Source organism: Vombatus ursinus, unplaced genomic scaffold (assembly GCF_900497805.2).
Source record: "Vombatus ursinus unplaced genomic scaffold, bare-nosed wombat genome assembly UNPS02014807.1, whole genome shotgun sequence".
Lineage (NCBI taxonomy): Eukaryota > Metazoa > Chordata > Mammalia > Diprotodontia > Vombatidae > Vombatus > Vombatus ursinus.
In genome coordinates, this window is record NW_020954585.1 from 46,879,032 (window position 1) to 46,900,601 (window position 21,570).

Consider the following 21,570-nt stretch of genomic DNA (forward strand, 5'->3'; position numbering starts at 1 on the left):
ATCTGAAAAGCCTCCCGCATAAGATGACCCACAGCCGGCGTTGCAAAGGATTACAACCGGTTTTCCTCCCTGCAACTCTGTTAAACACGTTTTATTTTATAGCCAGGATTCTTAAAACAACGCTAGGCGCATTGTACGGGGAAGCCTCGTTCTGGGGCCCGCGCGGGCCTTCGCGCTTTCCTCGTCTGCCCCGCCCTCCAGAGCGGTTGTTCCGTCCAGGGGCCAGTAGGTGGCGCCAACGTCCGCTTCGCCAAACGGCCTCGTGGACGTGGGATGCAGCCGACTCTCAGCCGTTCTGCTCTTGCGCACTGAGGTGAGGAGGGAGCGGGCACAGGGAGGCGAGGGACCGGCGACGGGAGAGGAAAGGACGCGGCGGAGTTGAGAGTGAGGACCTGCGGAGCTCCTGGCTGGGAAGGCAGGAAGAGGCGGCTAGCACCGCGAGACAAGGTTCGGGGGGGGGGGGGGTGAGTAAGACCAACTTGGGGCCGCTCCCTGCGGAGGGTGGGGGCCGGGGAGGTTGAGTCCACGTGCGTATCGGAGAGCGGACGTCAGGGGGGAGGGGGCGACGTCGAGCGCGAGGCCGGCGCGGCACGGGATGTGGGGGCGGGGGCGCGCGACGCTCTCGTCAGGACCTGCCCCCTCCCGCCGCAGCGTGGGGCTGGGGGGCCGGGAGTCCGGAAGCCTTGCCCCCTAGGGCCACGACGGGCGTCCTCCAGCCTTCGACGGCTCCCTGGAGGGGAGTGGAGCCCGGCGACCCGGGCCGACCCCTCCCTGGGTGAAAAAATCTGTCACCTGGGCAGAGAGAGCTCGCCGAAGGAGCGGGGCGAGAGTGGGCAGAGAGGAAAATTCCGAAGAGCAATGAGAGAAAACGAGAATACGTGGGTTGTCCCTGTGCCCAGAAAGTCAAGACCGAGAGAGAGGGGAAAGTGTTGAATGGAGGTTTGTCTGGTTGCTATTGGAGACTAGACCTGCCCTCCTGACTGTACCAATGGCACGGACGAGGAATGCATGCAGGTGGTTTTTGTTAGGGGACCCATACCCCGATCTGGAGTTGGTTTTTTCTGATGTGATGGAGATATGCAGCAAGAGATGGGCAAGAAGGACCCTCTGTGTGTGTGTGTGTGTAAGTAAGTGTGAAAGCAGAGATACCGAAGTGTGTGCATTTGGGTGGGGGGGGGCTGCCTTAAATAACCAAGGGAAACTTCAGCTTTGAAAATGTAGGAGATGGGAAAGAAGGCGAGAGAGAGAAACTGACTGACTGACTGTGTGTGTGTGTTTGCGTGTGTGTTTGCAAATAGGAGCACTGAAGTATGTGCGCTTGGGGAGGTGGGGGTGGGGGGCGCTCCTTTAAAAAAAACGGAGAAACTTCAGCTCTAGGAATGCAGGCACTAGACGTTCTTTGCAGCCTTTCCAGAGGTAGCCTTTGACTTTAAACTTTGGTCAGATTCCTAAATTCGAAGAAAGATAGAATTGAAAGAGACCTTAAAGCGGGAGCTTTTAATCTTTTTTGCAGTCTGGTGAAAAATATGTATCCCTTCTGTTGTCTACATTCATAATTGAAGGAAATGCTAAAATTCAGTTAGAGGTTAGTGAAAATGAAAATGTGATTTTTTTTTCTTTGTCCAAGTTCATGAATCCCGTGTTAAGAAGCCCTGACTTAGAGAAAAATGCCTGGCACATAGTAGGCATTCAGTACTGTTTTGTTGATTTGATTTGGTGTAGTCATCAAACTCCTATTTGATTTAAATTCAATTAAACAGATATTTAGCATGTAAAAAAAAAGGACAGGTACACAGAAAGGAGCTTGCAAAAACCAGTGTCTACTTATTCATAGTTAAGCTGATATTTATTATTGGGGGAAGTTTTGCTAAGTGGAGCACATTAGGGGAAAAGGGCACCTGTTGGGTTCTCCCATGTTTTCAGAGTAGTTAATGCAAGTGAAGCTCCTAATTTTTTTTTTCCCCGAAAAAGAAACTATATCCTTTTCCTTTATTCCACCCAGACATGTATTGCCAGGATGTGTCCATCGTGTTCAAACAGAACAAAACATTGGGGAAAAAAATAGATAACAGACCCTGGATTAGCAGATACGAGAGAGCTACTGTAGAATAAACAGGAATATTTCAATATCACGTATACTGTCATACAAACCAAAGTTGGTAATTAGTGGAGCAATTGCAAGTCTTTTAACTATGTAAAGTGTTTAATCCAAAATAGCTGAAAAGAATTTTTGATTACTCAGGTAGTGCCTTTTCTAAAGTCATATGTACCAGAGACTCAGAACTTTTGTTTCCAGGAATTAGTGGTGATTCTGTTGTTTTTATTTTAATCATCCATTGAAAACCCTCCTAACTAAATAGTCTTTCATAGCAGAATGCTTTTTGGTCTGCTCTTGGTAATTTTTGCATTTGAAAATAGCACTATTGCTGGAATCACAGAGATAGGGGGATTTTAATAGGTAGAGGGAAACCAGAGCATACAAGCTCACACTTTTTATTTCCTTTACTGGTTAAAATTTATAATAGGTTCCACATCGTAGTTTTGGAACTGTAACTTGCCTCCACCCATCTCGTTTGCACAGAACATTGCATCAACCTCCTCCCCTCTATTCCTTCTCCCACTGGGATGACTTCAGTCTGTTTTTCATCAGAAATTGGACTCTCTTTCAAGGACATGAGAAAAACATTCTCTAAAAGTAGCAATTACAAGTTTAATATAGGCATCTTATTTGTACCACCAAACCAGCACGTGTATTTAGTTTAGGACTTCTTTTGGGGAGGGGGGAGTATCAGGACTCAGAAAAATAATTAGCTCACTCTGCCTAAGAAATAAATCAGGTTACATAGTGCCAACCCCATAGCGTTCTCATTGACTCCTCCTCTTGCACTTTTCCTCTTTTTGAACCTGCAGTATTTTTGACAAACAATTTGTTATGTGCAACCTGTAATTACTTAAGAAAGTAGACAGGAAAAAGGGTGACTGTGCTTTCAGCAGTTCCTCTCTTAGAGAGTTGCAGTGAGACATTACTCAGAGAAATGCTTTCTGAAATATCTAAAATATATGGTAGTCCTGATGGGGATATTTGGCTTTGATCGTATTATGTCAAAGACTTATGGATTTTAAAGAGGAATAATAGCCAATGAATAGCATCCGCTTTTTTAAACATCTTTAAACAAAAGCAGTTTAGCAGTATTTCTGCAAAGCAAACTGCCTAAAAGGTGGGGTACAAAAGATATTTCCTCATTAGTGTAGTGTCTTAAGGAATTTTTAATGTCCATTTATTCTGAATGTCTCCTGACAATGACTTTTTCCTACTTGGAGGTGATCAACCTGCCTGCATTGTTTTGTTTTTTGTTTTTTTTTTTTTTGGTGAGGCAGTTGGGGTGAAGTGACTTGTCAGGGGTCACACAGCTTGCAAGTGTCAAGTGTTTGGTCTGAGGTTGGATTTGAACTCAGGTCCTCCTGACTTCAGGGCCGGTGCTCTATCCACTGCGCCACCTAGGTGCCCTAGCCTGCCTACATTGTATAGGACATCACTTAGAAGGACTCAGGCTTCTAAAGGCATTAAGTTGCCTACTCCAGTCTTTGCATTATGAAGAGGCATTGCAGACCAAATGACATGTGTAAGACTTTCTGTTTTTTGTTCCATGAATATAGCAAATCTTCTTCAGGAATGCACTGAATAGGCACAGACTTGCTAAGGAAGAAAAGAGTGATCAGATACACAGAACAATTTGTAAAGTAATTGAGGTATGAAGCATTTCAAAGTTCTTTGAGATTTTCTGGTGGCCATTAAGCAGTAGATAATGTGAAAGGCAGAAATATTAGAAATTTGATATTCAGGTCCATGAAATTTCTTGTGGTGGTTAAGAAATGATGATGATAAGCTGATCTTTAACTACTTTTTCTCAGATTCTGAACCACCAGTTTTGAAAATTGACTCCATAAGCCTGAAATGAGATATAATTGCTCTTAGAATTGGGAGTACTTTGGAGCTATCAGTGTAATACACTGTCAGAAAGACATGTGCTGGCCACAAAAATACTAAATAAGAATGTTATAATTGATGTTAAAGATATTGCAAACTAAACAGGGCAAGAAACCATGACCAGCATGTGCTTTCTAGGGCATTCCTTAGGTAAGCAAAACTTCAGACTGATTTCTTTTTGGATTTCTTTCACATGTGCCCCTCCCTTCAACAAAACAAAGCTTCGCACACTCACTTTACTTTTAACCTATCTTTAGAGTATCTGAAATACCTGTATTCAAACAAATTTTAGAAATTTGGAAAGAGAACTGGCTTTGAAGTCAGAAGGACCAATGTTCAAATTCTTCCTTGGACTTTCTCTTTTTTTTTTTTTTTTTTTATTGTGACCAACACACCTTAACATTTTTTTTAATATTTTATTTTTTCCCCAATTACATGTAAAAACAATTTTGACATTTTTTAAAGTTTTGAGTTCCAAATTCTATTCCTCCCCTCCCCCTCTCTGAGATGGTAAGCAATCTGATATAGGTTATATATGTGCAATCATGTAGAACATTTCATATTAATTGTTTTGTACAAGAAGACTCAAAAAAAAAAGAAAGTAAAAAAGTGTGTTTCGATCTGTATTCAGACATCAGTTCTTTGTCTGGAAGTGGATAGCATTTTTCATCATGAGTTCTTTGGGATTGTCTTGGATCATTGTATTGCTGAGAATAGCTAAATCATTCATAGTTGATCATTATACAGTGTTGCTGTTGTTGTGTCCAATGTTCTCCTGGTTCTGCTGGCTTCACTTTGTATCAGTTCATTTAAGTCTTTCCAGGTTTTTCTGAAATCATCCTGCTTGTCATTTCTTATAGCACAATAATATTTTATTTTATTTTATTTTTTTGTTTTTTTGGGTTAGGCAGTGGGGTTAAGTGTCTTGCCTAGGGTCACACAGCTAGTAAGTGTTATGCGTCCGAGGCCGGATTTGAACTCAGGTCCTCCTGAATTCCGGGCCGGTGCTCTATCCACTGAGCCACCTAGCTGCCTGCACAATAATATTTTATTACAATCATACCGTAGCTTGTTCAGTTATTCCCCAATTAATGGGTATCCCCTCAATTTCCAGTTCTTAGTCACCACAAAGAAGAGCTGGTATAAATATTTTTGTACAAATAGATTCTTTTCCTTTTTTTTTTTGTAATCTCTTTGGAATACAGACCTAGTGGTGATACTGCTGAATCAAAGGCTATACACAATTTCATACCCCTTTGGACATAGTTCCAAATTGCCTTCCAGAGTGATTAGATCAGTTCACAGCTCCATCAACAGTGCATTAGTGTCCTAGTTTTCCCACATCCCCTCCAACATTTATCATTTTCCTTTTTTGTCATATTAGCCTTGTTGGATTTTCAACCCTGATCAAGTCATTTAACTTCCCTGAGCCTCAGTTTCTTCAATTGTAAAGTGAGGGGGTCAGACTAGATGTCTTCTGATGTCTTTTCTAGCTTTAGATCTGTGATTCTGTGCTAGCGCTTTATAGGAACTGGAGTATATAGCCACATACCACATCTGCTTGTTTCCTACCTGGTAAGAGGATTCGTACTTGTGAGCCCTAAGCAAGGAGTTAGAGTAGGTGGTAAGCCTCTCATAAGAGGTAGAATGTTAGGCAGTTAGAACTCACATAAAACCTGGTAGGTAGGTGCTAATATAGGACTATTTGGTAGAGTGATTAGTTTTATTATATGTTCCTAATCGTTAATGTTTGAGGAAAGTGAATGACTAAGACCTAATTATCAAAAGAGGTTTCATGACATACTTGGCAGGAGGGAGAAATCCTTCTAAAGAATGTAATTGAAGAGTAGTAGTGAACTAGAAACTAGGATCAAAGTGATTTTGTAATGTTATAATTTGAGAGCCATAGCTCTCATTGGGCTTCCAATTCCAAAGGCTTTTAGAAAAGAATTCTCCTCCCCCCCCCCCCCCCCCCCCCCCGATAACTTAAGGCATTATGAACTTGAAACATGATAGTACAGTCTAGTGGTCACTGGACTAATAACCAGAAGATGTGGGTTTGGTTTTTAGGTATTCCATCTATTTATGGTGAACTTCAGATATCTAATTCATAAATGGAGAGAAAAATCTTTTCTCCATGTCCTTACTTTTTATACAGATGATGGGAAGAGAGATTGAGAAAATGTTTCTTAAGTGATTTGACTTTGTTAGAGACGTGTCCTGTATAATTATGATTTTTGTAGCACACTAAGTCTTCACATGATTATTCACCCCACTCCCTTCATCCCCCCTCAACAAAATATTGCATCTGTCTGGCCTGGAAAGAGCCTAAATACCAGTTTTGAAGCAGTGGGTGGAATGCAGAAATTCCAGTCATGCTTACATTGCTTCTGGAATAGCCTTTTTGTGTCCTTTGTGTGTGTGACTTCCTAACATTCTGATGCACTGTCCCTAAGAAGCATTTCTTTGCTATGCTAGAACCCAGTTTCTTGAATGTCAATTTGTTTCTTCCATTTAAAATTAACTTGGGGCAGCTAGGTGGCGCAGTGGATAGAGCACCAGCCCTGGATTCAGGAGGACCTGAGTTCAAATGTGGCCTCAGACACGTAACACTCACTAGCTGTGTGACTCAGGGCAAGTCACTTAACCCCATTGCCTAGCTAAAAAATACAAACAAACATTTAAAATTAACTTACGAAGATCTGGTCTCCAGTTGTATTTGAGTCATGTTTCTATAATAGCAAAGGTAGCAAGCAGGATCAGGGAATGGAATAGCACTCAAGGGGACTGATTGCAAAAGGTTATTAAGTCTTTTGAATCCTGACTAATTTCAACTGTTCTCTAATTGAGTTATACAACTTCTGAGATGAGCATAGTTTCTTCAAATCCTGTGCCAGGTGGGCCCTCCGCAGCCTAACTGGGTCATTCTTGTTGAACTTAAGCTCCTTAATTATAATTGACACTTCTTTCATTCAGCAATTATCTGCTGAGCTTCTTCTGTGTAAAAGGCATTTTATCAGGTGCTTCCTAGAAATCTATACCCCCAGAGAAGTATGTGATTGCCACTTCCATTGGGCATTTTTGTTTTGTTTTCCATTTTATTTTTCAGTCAGCAAGCATTTATTTTCTCTCCCTCCCACCCCCATTCTTCCATTGAGAAAGGAAAAAAAAAAAAGAAAAGCATTCTAACAATTATGCATAAGCAAACAAAAGAAATTATTAGGCATATTTGTGATATAAATTTGGGATCCTAGTTGAGACTGGTAATGAGAGCTCTCTAGTAGTTTGTTTCTGGAAAAGTATTTGAGTTCCTTCCTGTACCACAGTCCCTCTCTGATGCTTCATCATGGCCTAGAAGTAACATTAAGTTCTGGGGGGCTTCGTTAGCAGATCCTGGCAAGTCCCACTCAGCTGGAATTGTGTCTTGTATGGGTGTGCTGATGGTCTGTATGCCTGATGAAGTTAATTATCAAAATGTTGGCTACTAAGTGATAACTGTTTTAAGCCAAAGAAATTCTGAAAGATTACTAAAGCACAAAAGGTTTTGTTTCTGATTTTCATTTCACACCAAAAGGATCACACGATCCTTGAAATATTAAACGAATTCAGCCCATTCAAATCTAACTTGTTTCCTACAGTGTTCACTGCCCTTGAAGATCAGGATCATTTACTTGGTTCAGATTGAGAGACCTCTTGAGAATAGAATAGTGGTCTTATTGCATCACATTCAGTTGCTTCTAAAGACTTACTTGATGTTCGTGATCATGATGTTCATCTATCTTCGTTCTTACTCTCTTCTAGGAAGCTATTTGTATCTTTTGACTGAAGCTCAAAGTCTTATTCCGTGACGACCTCTCCCACGATGTTTTATGGATCTCCTTCTACCATGTCCCCACCTAGCAAGAGCAAACTAAAGCGTCAGAGTCGCCTACTCTCTCACATGCTATCCCGAACACTGAGCTACAAGGACCGAGGCTGTGATTCTGCTTTTCCCAGCTTGGGTGCCAGTGATGACCCTGCAGAGCTTTCCACACAACTTTCTGCCCCAGGTGTCCTGAAGGTGTTTGGGGACAATGTCTGTACAGGTGCCCACTACAAGAGTGTCCTGGCCACAGCTAGCTCTAGTGCTCAGGAGCTGGTAAAGGAGGCACTGGAGCGTTATGCTTTGAATGCAGTGTCAGCCAGCCAGTATGTGCTATGTGATGTGGTGGGGCGATTTGGGGACTTAGGACAGCAATGGCAGGCAGAATGCCTTCGAGTCCTACGGGATAATGAGAAGCCCCTTTTGATTCAGGACCTGTGGAAGCCCCGAGAAGGCTTCTCTCGGAGGTTTGAGTTGAGAAAGAGATCAGAGGTGGAAGAATTGGCTGCCAGGGATGTGGACACCATCACAGCAGGTGAGAAGGATAGGAGAATACAGAAAGGCCATATGGCTGAGTCCTTGGGGGTGGTCTAGCGTAGAGAAAGGGAGAAAGAACAAGGAGCTTTCTACTGTCTCAGGAGCCAGGGTATACTTAAACAAAAAGGTCCTTTTTTAGGTGTTTTGTATTCTTTGCTCCTCTAAAGTCCTACTCCAGTACCTTGTCTTGATATGGAGGTGGCCATACATTTTCGAAAGCTGTGACAGGAGAGTGCTGGCTTTGCTGCATTCTGTTAAGCTAAGAAGGCTCTGAGCGTGCTTTCAGTGACTCCCTGTATCTGGTCTGAAGGAAAGCCTGGTTAAGTTTGGGGTGGGTCATCACCAGAAAGTTGGCCACAAGATGGTGAACTTTTTTGGTTATAGCAACCTACAAACATCTGCTTCAGTGTAGAGAGATTAGGATTTGTGTGGATGGAGGAGTACTTGTAGTAATGAAAGTATAGGTCTGTGGAAGTTTGAAGCAAAAGGTGTTACTTCCAAAGGAATCAACAGGTTTTTTTGTGGTATATGAAGATTTCCTACTACATTTCTTGTGTGTGTGGGGAACTCCTCTAAGTTTACTATACCACAAAGTGAATGCTGATGCTTTACTTCCAATGTTCTTTTGCATTTAATCTGTTAATCCTTAAGTACAGCTGTTTGGATGTTCTTTTTCTTGACTGCTTTTCCACTATTGGTTTGCCTCTGTCTTCTTTCTTGTCAGCTTCCATTTTTTCTGGTTTCTTCCAGTTTGATTTTACAAGAACAGATTTCATGACATTGACTTGGATCGTTGTATTGCTGAGAATAGCTAAGCCAGTCACAGTTCATCATATACAGTATTGCTGTTACTGTGTATAATGTTCTCTTGGTTCTGTTCATTTCACCTTTCATCAGTTCATGTAGGTCTTTCCAGGTTTTTCTGAAATCATCCTGCTTGTCATGTTTAGCCATTCCCCAATTGATGAGCATCCCTTTGATATCCAATTCTTAGCCACCACAAAAAGAGCTGCTATAAATATTTTTGTGCAGATATGTCCTTTTCACTTTTTCTGGATGTCTCTGGGTTATAGACCTAATAGTGGTATTGCTGGATTAAAGGGTATGCACAGTTTTATAGCCCTTTGGGCATAATTCCAAATTGCTCTCCGGAATAGTTGAATATGTTCATAGTTCGAACCAACAGTGCATAAATGTCCTGGTTTTCCTACATTCCTTCCATTGTTGGTCATTGTACTCTATTTTAAAGATCTTCATATACATGAAAAGCTAATTATATGTATTGTTTAATTATTCTGTGTGTATATGTAGAGTTGATATTCCTTCCTAACTGTACACTTTGGATGGGATTTGAGCACCTTTGTTACTTCCTGTTACTAGTTTTGAAGGGACCACTAATGAGGTTGAAAGACAAATGGAGAACTTATATTCTAATTGATGACATTGATTCTAAGATATTTAAGTTATCTGGCACCTTGTTTTGTTATTTTTGATACCAGTACCACACTGGGCCATGGTCAGATTTAATCCTTTGATAATTGGATAGCAAAGATAATATGGCTATAAGTTTTCATACCACATACTGGTTTGCAGAGGAAGAGAAAACAAGGTATATACTTAGTCTGTGGTCACATTCCTAGGCAGAAAGCACCAGATTTGCCTGGTTCTCAATATTATTTTTCTGTGCGATCCACACCCAACTTTCTACCTGGATTAAAAATAGCTGTTAGAGAAGTGTGCTTTATTCTTGAAGAGCTCATTTTGCTGGAATAGGTCAATAGTGCAGGTGCTGGAAAGATTATGACAGAAAATTAGAGGTAATTTTATATCCTCTGACTCCTTTCATAGTGGACCAGGCTTTTAAAAAGAAAAGCTCCATAGCTTGTTTTACTTGGCTGTAGTTTTTCCAAATTCGTTGGGTAAATTGATTATAAAATTTCCCAATCTTGCTGATAAGTTAATATAGTATCAGAAAACGGTGTTGCCTCAAAGGCAGTTGAGCTAGCTATTTATACTCTATCTTTGAGTAGTTATAAAGTACTTTTGCACATTTGCAGATTGTAAGATGATTTTAATTAAATGCTCTTCTACCAGGCATGACCAACACTTATCTGGAGAAAAGGCTCTGGGGACACAGAGAGTTAATTGACTTGCCCAAGAAATGTCACATAGCAAGTCAGTGGCAGAGATAGGATTTAAAACACAAACCAGATTCCTATTTAAGCCATCATCCCACATCTAGACTCTGTGGACCTTTGTAAAAATAAATACACAAGGAGCAGCTAGGTGGCACGGTGGATAGAGCACTGGCCCTGAAGTCAGGAGGACCTGAGTTCAAATCCAGCCTCAGACCAAACACTTCACACTTACTAGCTGTGTGACCCAGGGCAAGTCACTTAACCCCAATTGCCTGAAAATAAATAAATAAATACACAAAGATGGATGAGCTCTGGGTTAGCTACTGTGAGCTATTAGGGTTAACTTGGAATGATTTTCTACAGATTTTTGTGAAGACTTACCTAAAAATTACTCACCTGTAGGACATTTCCCACAGGTTAAATAATTCATTACCTCTTATAAGGAACTTCATATTACATACCACTTTTCATCAATGCAAAGTTGTATTTAGTGAGAGTACTGCTAAAAAACACATTCCAGGTTGTAATAGCTAGTGTCAGAGTATAATAAGTGCCTGGATTCTCTTTAATGAATTAGAAAATGAAAAGGAGTATGCTAAACTGAGAGGGAAGAAGGCATTATTCACATCACATTCCCTTATTCCTTTCTGTCTGAATTTCTAGATCTTTGTATGTTGTGTTTTATGTTAGGAAGTTGTTAAGTAGCAGAATTGGTTTTGGTGGAGGTGGTTGGAATGTTTTGATGAGCAAGATAGGACTTGTTGACACATACATGAATATTAGTTCTGGTCCTGCCACTAACTGAATGACTTTGGATAAATTACCTAACTTTCTTATGCTTTATTTTCCCTGTCTGTAAAATGTATATGATAATATCTGTCTTACTTTCCTCAGAAGGTTATAAGAATCTAATGAAATGAATGACAGCACCTCATAAAAGGTCTGGATAAATTTAAGGATTTGTTGAAAGGTAATTTCTGCATGAGAGGCATCATGGAATAGTGGGTCAACAAACTACCTTCTATCTTGTCATTGAGCTATATCAGAGGTTCCCCAACTTATTTGGCCTATTTTTCCAAAATTAATTACTCAGTGCCTACCTGAAGATCTACTTTCTTTAAGACTTTAATGTGTTTTTTTTAATTTGTGTCATTTCAAAAAGTATATATAATTTTTTTTAAAAAATGATGCATTTTAAATTTAATAATGTATTGTAAATTTGTGGGTTTTTTCCTGCATTGAAATTTTGATGGTGCACTATTGCATCATGTAACCATATAGTATCATATTATAAACAAGTAAACACGCACATATTCCTGCTGATGCATGCTGAACTTCCTGACAATGTGCAACAAGACATGCTTGCCTGCCAACACTTTCTTGTCAAGACCTGTCACGGACTTGACCATTGGGTGGTTATAACTTGTATTTTGTGTGTGTATTTGGAAAATAATGTAATCACTATGACTTTAACTCTGTTACACAACAGATGAAATATGTACAAATGATTTTTCAAAAATTTCTTCTCCTCTCTTCTTTCCTTATGCTTAAGGCATTCCTTCAGTGCCCCCCAGTTTTACCCTAGGCTACTCCTGCCTCACCTTGGATCCTTCCAGTGCCCCCAAAGGGGCAGTATCGTTCATTTTGGGAACCTATTGCTGATGCGCTAGCTGGTGCTAGAGATATAAAGACAAAATTGAAAGTTTTGCACTCGGGGAACTTATATTCATTCTATTGTGAGAGAGCTGCTAATTTAAATAGGAAATTCAGGTCTGGATTTTAACCCAGTCCCTGCCGCTGCCTTGCTGTGTAATATTTCTTGAACAAATCACTTAACTCTGTTCTCAGAGCCTTTTCTCTACATAAGTGTATAAGTAAATATTTTGTAAAAGTATATACAAAATTTTTGTAGTTAATATTTTTGGGAGGTGTGGGAAGGCACTAAATGCTGAGAGGGACCAGGAAAGGCCTCATGTATAAAGTATTGATGGAGCTGAACTTTGGAGGAAATTAAGGATTTTAAAGTGTGGAAGTGAAGAGGGGATGGATTCAAGGCATGGGAGACAGACAGCCTTTGCGAAAGTAACTGGTTGAAAGAGTGGCATGTGTGAGAACAGCAAGAGTAACAGTTTGCTTGGATTGTAGAGTGTGTGAAGAGGAGCAATGTAAATAAGGCTGAAAAGGCAGGTTAGAATCAGGTTGTGCAGGGCTTTAAATACTGAACAGAAGGGTGTATATTTTATCCTAGAGGAGCCCCTGGAGTTAATAAGTAACGGAACAATATACAGTTAGACCTGTGTCTTAGGAATATCAGGTTGTTGTTGTAGTTTTGGAGTGTTTATAGCATTTGAGTTTTTTTTTTTAATTCTGAACGTAAACACTAAAAGCAGCATTTCTGTATACAAAAGAACCAAAAAAAAGAGATGTACATGAAACTGCAAATCTCTATAATGTACAGCTTGCTTTTCCTTTTAAGTATATAGTAAAATCAAACTGTAACTTCGAAAGCTGTCCTGTTTGTATTTCCTTCTGGCTTTCTTTCTATTCTCTACTGTGCTTTTTAAAAACTGCTTCAGTGACCTCATTTTCTTTTTCTTTCCTTTTTTTTTTTTGACAACTCTGTTGCAACCCTTTTTATATTTGTGAAATACAGACTGTATTCATAGTCAAACAAAACAAATTCCCACAGTGGTCACATCCAAAAACGTATGCCTTATTCTGTACCTTGAGTCTATTACCTCTTTATTAGGAGGTAGTTAGGGGCTTCATCATTAGTTCTCTGGAATTGTGGTTGGTCATTACATTCATCAAAGTTCTTGAGTCTTTCAAAGTTCATTTTTTTTTTTTTTACAAAACTGTCACTGTTGCTGTTATTGTATAAATTGTTCTCCTAGTTCTACTCATTTCACTCTGCATCAGTTTGTACAAATCTTCTGAGGTTTCTCTGAAACTGCCCATTTTGTCAGAGACATTTATCATTGCTTACTGTTCACATGGCATAATTTATTTGATTGATGGGCACCCCCTTTGTTTCTAGTTTTATGCTATAACACAAAGAGCTTCTATAAATATGTTTGTATATATGAGTCTTTTTCCTTTGATCTCTTTGGGATATAATCCTAGTGGTGGTATTGTTGGGTCAAAGGGTATGCATAGCTTGGTGACTTTTGGGGCATAGTTCTAAATTATTTCATGGAATGGCTGGATCAGTTTACAGTTCTCTCAGCAAAAAGTGAGGCTTTTTCCTTGGACCTTCCAGTGTTATCATTTTAATTTTTTGTTTTCCTTGCTTATTTGATGGATGGGATATGAAACCTCAAAATTATTTTAGTTTTCATTTTTCTTAATTGTTAGTAATTTGGGCCTTTTTTCATATATCTCTTGATGGCTTGGGTTTATTACTTTGAGAACTGTCTGTTCATATCATTTGACTATTTAAGAATTACTCTAATTCCTATATATTTGAATTGAGGTCAGATATCGTAGACAGCAGGCTTTTATCAGAGAAACTTGCTGCAGAGATTTTTTTTTTAATGGAACCATGATTTCCTTGGTGTAGAAAATGCCTGATGAGTGACTACCTTTATCAGCATAAATTGACATATTCTCTGCAGTTTATAGGCTTAGGTTTCTGGGGCAGTGAGAAGTTAATTGACTTACCCAGGGTCATGTAGCCAATATGTGGGGCAGAACTGGAGTGGCTAGTGCTGACTGTGAGGCTACCTCGTTATCCGTTATACTATGACACCTCTCTGGCAACATCAGTTTGGAAATGCTGTGGGGATGGGCTGGAAATGGTGAGAGACTTCACATAGACAGACCAGTTAGAAGGCTGTGGTATTGGTCCAGGTGAGAGATGATGAGGCGGTAGCTTTGTGAGTAGAGAGAAGGAGACAGGTGTGAGAGATGTTGTGGAGGCAGAATCTATAAGAATTGGCCGCGGATTGTCTATGTGTGGGATAAGGGAGAGGAGGAGTTGAGATTGACTCCAAGATTCTAAACTAGGTGACTAGAGGGATGGTGATGCAGCTGTTAAAATGAGGTAGTTAGGAAGAGGGTGTGTTTTGGGGAAAAGGTAATGATTTAGTCATGTTGAGTTTGGTAAGTCTGTGGGATATCCAATTCTAAATATTCAGTAAGCATTGGGGTTGTGGGACTGGAGCTCAGATATGTTGAGATGACTAAACCCATGGGAATTGATGAGGTCTCTGAGTAAGAGAAAAGAGGGTCCAGAAGCAAGGAAGACCTGAATTCAAGCCCTTCCCCTGACACTGTCAGTACTGACTTTATGACACTGTGAAAGTTATTTAACATCTCAGTGCCACAAACAGCTAAGAATCTGAGTTGCATAGCAAGTGCTAAAATGCAGTGATATAGGGAATTTCCTCACTGGAAGTTCTACTCCAATGAAATCACAGATCTGGTATATATCATGGTAGATGTAAAGGGCTTTTCAAAGCTTGGCCAGTACTTGGTTTTTCTCTCTCTGTTCTTTTCAGTATTGTAGATAAACATACTTAGAACCGCAGTTAGATGGACGTGAATTTGGATGTACAAGTGTATTCATTATCGGGGATTTGTTGTAACTACTATCTTAGTCTTATAGAATTCTTAGAATTAGAAGAGAGCTTATAGATTTAGTCTTCCACAACGTTCCTGTGGGATATTGATCCAGCCTCTGCTTTTGAATACTTTCAGTGAAGGGTAACTTACCTTACCCTCTTTCTAGAGACTCTGTTTTGCTGTTGGATGGCTCTCTTTATTACAGTGATCTTGTTGATCAACTGTGGATGACTTAGCTATTCTCAGTAATGCAATGATTCAAAACAATTCTAAATGATTTATGATGAAAAATACTGTCCACTTCCAGAGAAAGAACTGATGGAGTCTGAATGCAGATCAAAGCATACTTTTTAAAAAAATCTTTATTTTTCATGGTTTTTTTTGGTCTATTTTCTTTCACAACATGGCTGATATGCAAATATGTTTTGCTTGACTGCACAAATTGCTTGCCTTCTCAATGGGGGGGGGAGGGAAGGAGAGAATTTAGAACTCAGAATAAAAAACGAATGTTAAAAGTTGTCATTACATGTAATTGGAAAAAATATAAAAATTTAAATGATCTCATGTTAAGATAAAGTCTTACGTTAAGAGAATACTTAAGCCCATTGATGCTAGGCCAGCCTTCTGCTGCATCACAGAACAAGTTTGTTTGCTCTTCCATATGACAACCCTTCAAATACTCGAAGACTTTTATCATGGCTTTCTTTAGCTGTTTTTTCTCCAGGACAAACAGGGTTCAGTTTAAGTATTCCTTCAGTTCTTCATAGAACATACATTCTCAACTCCTTGCTATTTTGGCAGCTGTCCTCTTCCTCCATTGAGTTAATTTTCCTTAGTGCATCACCTAATGCTGTGGGTAACCTGCTGGGACATAGAAATAGTTTTGTTTTAAAGAAAAATTTTTATTGTGGTATTTATTAGGATTTTGCCAAAGGCTTCATTGTTATTGATCTACAGATAGAGCATTTATTAAGCTCTTACCATGTGCCAGACACTGCTAAGTGCTGGGGCTACAGATACCTTCTTGCTCTTGAGAAGCTCACAACTTAATGGGAGAAGGTTAATACTTAAAGAAGAGCTAAAAAAAAAGGGTGAGGGGAGTTACATGGCATATCACGGTGTGAAACTGGCAGCTTGGAAATGACGTGGCGTCTTGGTTGCTGGTAAGATAAAGCAGAAAGCTCACCTGTCAGAGTCCTTTGTCCAAGTTTTTGGTGAGAAAATGATGGTGATGATAGAGTGGAGAGAGCATGATTTGGAGTTAGGATTGTGTCCCTGGTGGTGTAAATCAGGCAAATTCCTAGAATGTCAGGCCACACTAGACAGGTTTTGGGATTTCTAAGATACTTTTATTTTCTTCTCTTTCCCATATTCTAAAAGAGTAAAATGTTTAGGTCACCCACCAAAATGCCCAGTTACCCACTGGGGTAGTTTGATCTGAAACAGTAGTAGAAAAGGGGATGGAGTCCATGTACATAAATTCAAAGAAATAAATTTTGGCCCTGCTAGTTTTCAAGTAAATGAATGTTATATAATAATAATTTGTATGGTTATATTTCCTAGCATTTCATTTCCATTCTCTTTAATAGCTTTAAGTAATTTCACTGGCTGTCTCGCATGCTTAGAATTCTCTCCTTCCTCATTTCTATTTCTTGACTTCCTTCAGATCCAAGCTAAAATCCCAGCTTTAGCTAGAAGCCTTTCCCCTTAATGCTAGTGCCTTCTCCCTGAAACTGTCCCCAGTTTATCCTGTAATATATCTTGTTTGTACATAGTAGTCTGCATGCAATCTGTCACTTCGACTGTAAGCTCCTTGAAGGCAGGGACTGTTTTTTGCCTTTGTACACTTTCATAGTATATAGTTGACATAGTGTGTGGCACACAGTAGGAGCTTAATAAATGCTTGTTGACTTGGCTTCGCTTGTTTTATAGTGGGTTTCAGGTTAAGCATTTAGCAAAAGTTTAGATTTTTACTTCCCAATTATCCAGAGCTGAATTTCAGCTTAAAATGGGAGATGGAGATGGAAGCAATAAAATATACTATGCATATTTATTTAGAGGAATTTGAATTTCCAGCATTATTAAGTAAGAGAAATGGATGAAGGAGATAATCAGATTACTGTCATAGCATAGTGGTCAGGTTGTTTGGATTTTTATTTCCCAAATATGTTGCCTTTCCCTAATAGCTTTTTTCCTTTTTTTCTCCAGGACATCACAGTGTTGTGTATCTAGGGAGATAAAGAGGTGGAAGGGAGGGTGGCAGAGCATTGATGGAACCTGCTAGGTTTTTTTTAAAAAGATGACTGGCATTTAAAACCAGTGCCATTTTGAGAGAGCAGACCAGACCTGTCACTGAATAAAAGAGGGTAATCACTTGTGTACATTGTGCTGTAGGAGGTGAGTAGAAATGTATACAGTGATGTCTAGCTTTTGTCAGATGCTTGGAAGAGGCAGAGAATAGTACTTATTTGTTAAATTATGCTCAGGTCAGCCAAAAGTAAATTAAAATAGCATAGAATTTGGGTAAGACTGAGTTTATAAAGCTTATTGTATTTAAGATAATCTTGTGGGCTGAACAAAGACAGGGACATACAGCAAACACTATGCTCTCTACTGGCTTTCTCAATCCACGTTGCTGAGTATTGGAAACTGTAAGAGCAGGCTTTGAGCAGAGGCAATGCCTCTAATCAGTGACTGAATGTATACTGGGTTCAGAATTGGAGGCCACAAAACTGTAGAGTTTAAGGGGACCTCAGTGGCCATCTCTTCCAACCTATACCTAACCAGGAATTCCTTCCAAAACATTACTGACAGGTGTGACAACTTCCAGCAAGTGGAAATGTTTTACTTCCCAAGGTAGGTCGTTCTAATTTTTCATAGCTCTGATTGATTTGAAGGTTCTTCTTTTCATCAAGCCTAAATCTGCACCTATTCATTCCCACTCATTGCTTTTAATTTTGTCCTCTGGGTTCAAGCAATACAAGTCTTCTCTCTCTTCCATACCACAGTCCTTCAAATACTTAAATATAACTATTTTGTTCCACTTAAATCTTTTCCCTTGTAGGGTAAACACCCCGACTTCCTCATACTGAATGATCTCTACTCCCTTTATCATCCTAGTTATTCTCTTCTGGACTTTCTTCAGTTTATCAATGTCCTTTATACATTTTTTCATATTAATTCGAATCTTGGAGGTTCCATTGGATCTTTTTTTGCTCTTCCACCATCTAAATAACTCTTTCCCTTCTAAATCTCTGTTGTTGTTCCTAAGGTGGTAAGTTGCAAATATTCTGATCCTTTAATAGTAGGGTGGAGAAGATGACCATAATTAGTCGGGTATCAGAACCATTGAAAAACTTGGGAAAGTGATTTGGAAGTTAAGTGGTGGCAGCAGGGATAGGGAGACATTGCAGAGGCTGGCTCTGCTTCTTACTGCCTTCATGAAGTTAAGCAAGTCACATATCCTTTTCTGGGTTTTAGTTTCTTAATTTCAAAAAAGAGAGACCTCTGAGGTGCCTTCTCAATCTGATCCCAGTTTTAAAAGATAGCAGGCAAGCCTTTTGAATGAGTCTTTCCATTGAGGGGTCATAGAGAGGGTAGCGCTGTCTTGTGACTCCTAAGAATTGTGTATGCCCTTGAATACCAAGTGCTCCCCATATTCTCCTTTTGTCTCACAGATCCATATTACAAGCATATCTTATTTTATTGCATTTTACTTTATTGTGCTTCATAGATACGTTTTTTTACAGATTGAATGTTTGTGGCAACCCTGTGTCAACCAAGTCTGTGAGCACCATTTTCCCAACAGCATGTGCTCACATTGTGTCTCTGTCACGTTTTGGTAATTCTCTCAATATTTCAAACTTTTTCATTATTGTTATATCTGCTATGGTCATCTGTAATATGTAATCTTTGATGTTGCTATTGTAATTGTTGTGGGGTGCCACCAACCATATATATATATCAAATGGCAAACTTAATTGATAAATGTTATTTGTGTTCTGACTGCTCCACTGACCAGTCATTTCCCTGTCTTTCCCTCTCCTTGGTCTTCCCTATTCCCTGGGACATAACAGTATTGAAATTAGGCCAATTAATTACCCTACAATGGCCTCTAAGTGTTCCAGTGAAAGGAAGAGTCAGCGTGCCAAACTTCATTGTTATTTTAACAAGTTGCCACAGCCACCCCAACCTTTTAGCAACTATCTTCTTGATCAGTCAGCAGCCATCAACACTGAGGCAAGACCCTCCAACCAGCAAAAAGAGTAACAATTGCTGAAGGCTCAGATGATGTTTAGCATTTTTTAGCAATAAAGTATTTTTAATTAAGGTATGTATATTTGGTTTTTTTAGACTTAATACTATTGCACATTTAATAGACTACAGTATAATGTAATTATAACTTTTATATGCACTGGGAAACCGAAAATTCCTGTGACTTGCTCTATTTTGGTATTTGCTTTGTTGTGGTGGTCTGGAACCAAAACTGTATTATCTGTAATTGTAAGTAAATACTCTGTCATACTCTTTCTCTCCCTGGCTTTTGATACAGAGCCGTAGAGTGGTCCGCAATGGTAGGGCTTCAACAAACATTAAGTGCCTACTGGATACAGGGCGCTCTGCTAGGCTTTGGGGGAAGAGATCAAAGTTTAGATAAAACATTGGCACCTGCCGTCATTGAGCTGGCAGTTTGATATGGGAATTTAACATAGGGGTGTATATACTCATATATTAAACATATAAAAATGTTATATACATATGTGTTAAATATTTAAGTATTAAAAAATACAAGATAATATGTAACTGCTTTAGAGAAATGCAAAACAAAGTGCTTCATGAGGTCCAAGAAAGAAGGGCTGTGAGGAGATCTGGAAAGGCTTTGTGATGGAGAGGGCATTTAAGTTGTGCTTTAAAGGATAAGTAATAAAAAATTTAAAAAAAAAGGACAAGTGGAAATTTCACAGATAAAGGAAGAGGGGGCAACAATTCATCCCAGGCATAGGGAGCAGTGTAAGTAAAAGTACAGAGATGAGAAAGCTCAAGGTGGCTTTGGGGAACAAAGAATAGAGCATAGAGAATGTGGTGTGTAGTAGTATCAGATGAGATTGGAAAGATGGTCTGGTGCTATTAAATGCCAGGCAAAGGACTTATAACTTATTAGACAATAGGGAGCCACTGAATTATCTTAAGTTAGGGAATAACTTGACCAGATCTCTGCAGAACAAAGATTATTCTGGAAACTGTATGCAAGATGGAAATATAGAGTAAATATGGGAAGATATGTTCAGAATTTCTTACAGTAGTCCAGACTGAGGGCCTGTACTTGGGTGGTAGCAATGGGAAGTCAGTAAACAAATATTAAGCATGTACTGTATGCCAGATACAAAAAGAGGCAAAAGATTGTCCCTGCCCTCAGAGGAGCTCACAGTCTAATGAGGGAGACAATAAGTGCTTGTGTGTATGTGAAATAGGAAATGAGAGGGAAGGCACTAGATTGAAGAGGGGTTTGGAAAGGCTTTCTATAGAAGATAGGATTTTAGTTACTATTTAAGAGAAGCCAGTAGGCAGAGATGAGGAGAGAGCATTCAAAGGCATAGAGGATGGCTAGAAAATATTGCCTGGAGATGAGAGGTAGAGTGGGTTGTTCACGAAATAGTCAGGAGGCCAGTGTCACTGGATCAAAGAGTATGTGTTGGGAAGTGAGAAGACTGGAAAGGTAGGAAGGGGCTAGGTTGTGAAGGACTTTGAATGCCAGAGGATTTGTATTTGATCCTGAAGGTGATAAGGACCCACTGGAATTTATGGAGTAGGGAGATAACATGGTCAAACCTGTGCTTTAGGAAAATCACTTTGTTGGCTGATTGGCTGGGAGATGGACGAGAGATGGATTGGAGTAGGGGGAGACTTGAGATAGACCAACTGGCAGTCTATTGCAGTAGTCCAGGTGTTAGGTGATAAAGACCTACATTGGGGTGGTGGCAGTGTCAGAGGAGAGAAGGGGTCCTATTTGAGAGATGTTGCAAAGATTGACAGACCTTGGTAACAGCTTGGATATGGGGAGTGAGAGATAGTGAAGAGTCAGGGATGACACCTAGTTGATAAGCCTGAGAGACTGGGAAGATTGTGTTGCTCTCTTCAGTAAGTAGGGAAGGTTTTTGGGGAAAGATAATGAGTTCTTTTTTGGACATGTTTAAGGTGTCTACTGGACATCCAGTTCATCAGTCTGAAAGGCATTTGGGGATGTGAAAGTGCTTAGGGATATGTAGATGTGAGACTTATCAGCAGAGAGAGGGTAATTAAATCCATGACAGTTTGAGATCACCAAGTAGTATAGAGGGAGAAGAGAAGAGGGCCCAGGAGAGAATCTTGTGGTACACAGGAGGGATTGGATGTGAAACTATGTGGAGATAGAATCAATAGGGGTTTTTTTGTTGTTCAGTTGTTTTGTTTCAGTTATGTCCAACTCTTACTGGAGTGGTTTG

The 21,570-nt window shown here is 39.7% G+C and overlaps 1 protein-coding gene across 1 annotated transcript in view; it reads left to right on the forward strand.

The window, feature by feature from the left end:
- The first annotated feature begins 741 nt into the window (after positions 1-741).
- RADIL (Rap associating with DIL domain) overlaps positions 742-21,570 on the forward strand; it is a 113,827-nt gene continuing 92,998 nt past the window's right edge. Inside the window, exons 1-2 of the mRNA XM_027874652.1 lie at positions 742-1,121; positions 7,790-8,385. Of these exons, the coding sequence (XP_027730453.1) occupies positions 7,851-8,385 (535 nt within the window). The 5' untranslated portion in view covers positions 742-1,121; positions 7,790-7,850. The remainder of the gene's footprint in view (positions 1,122-7,789; positions 8,386-21,570) is intronic.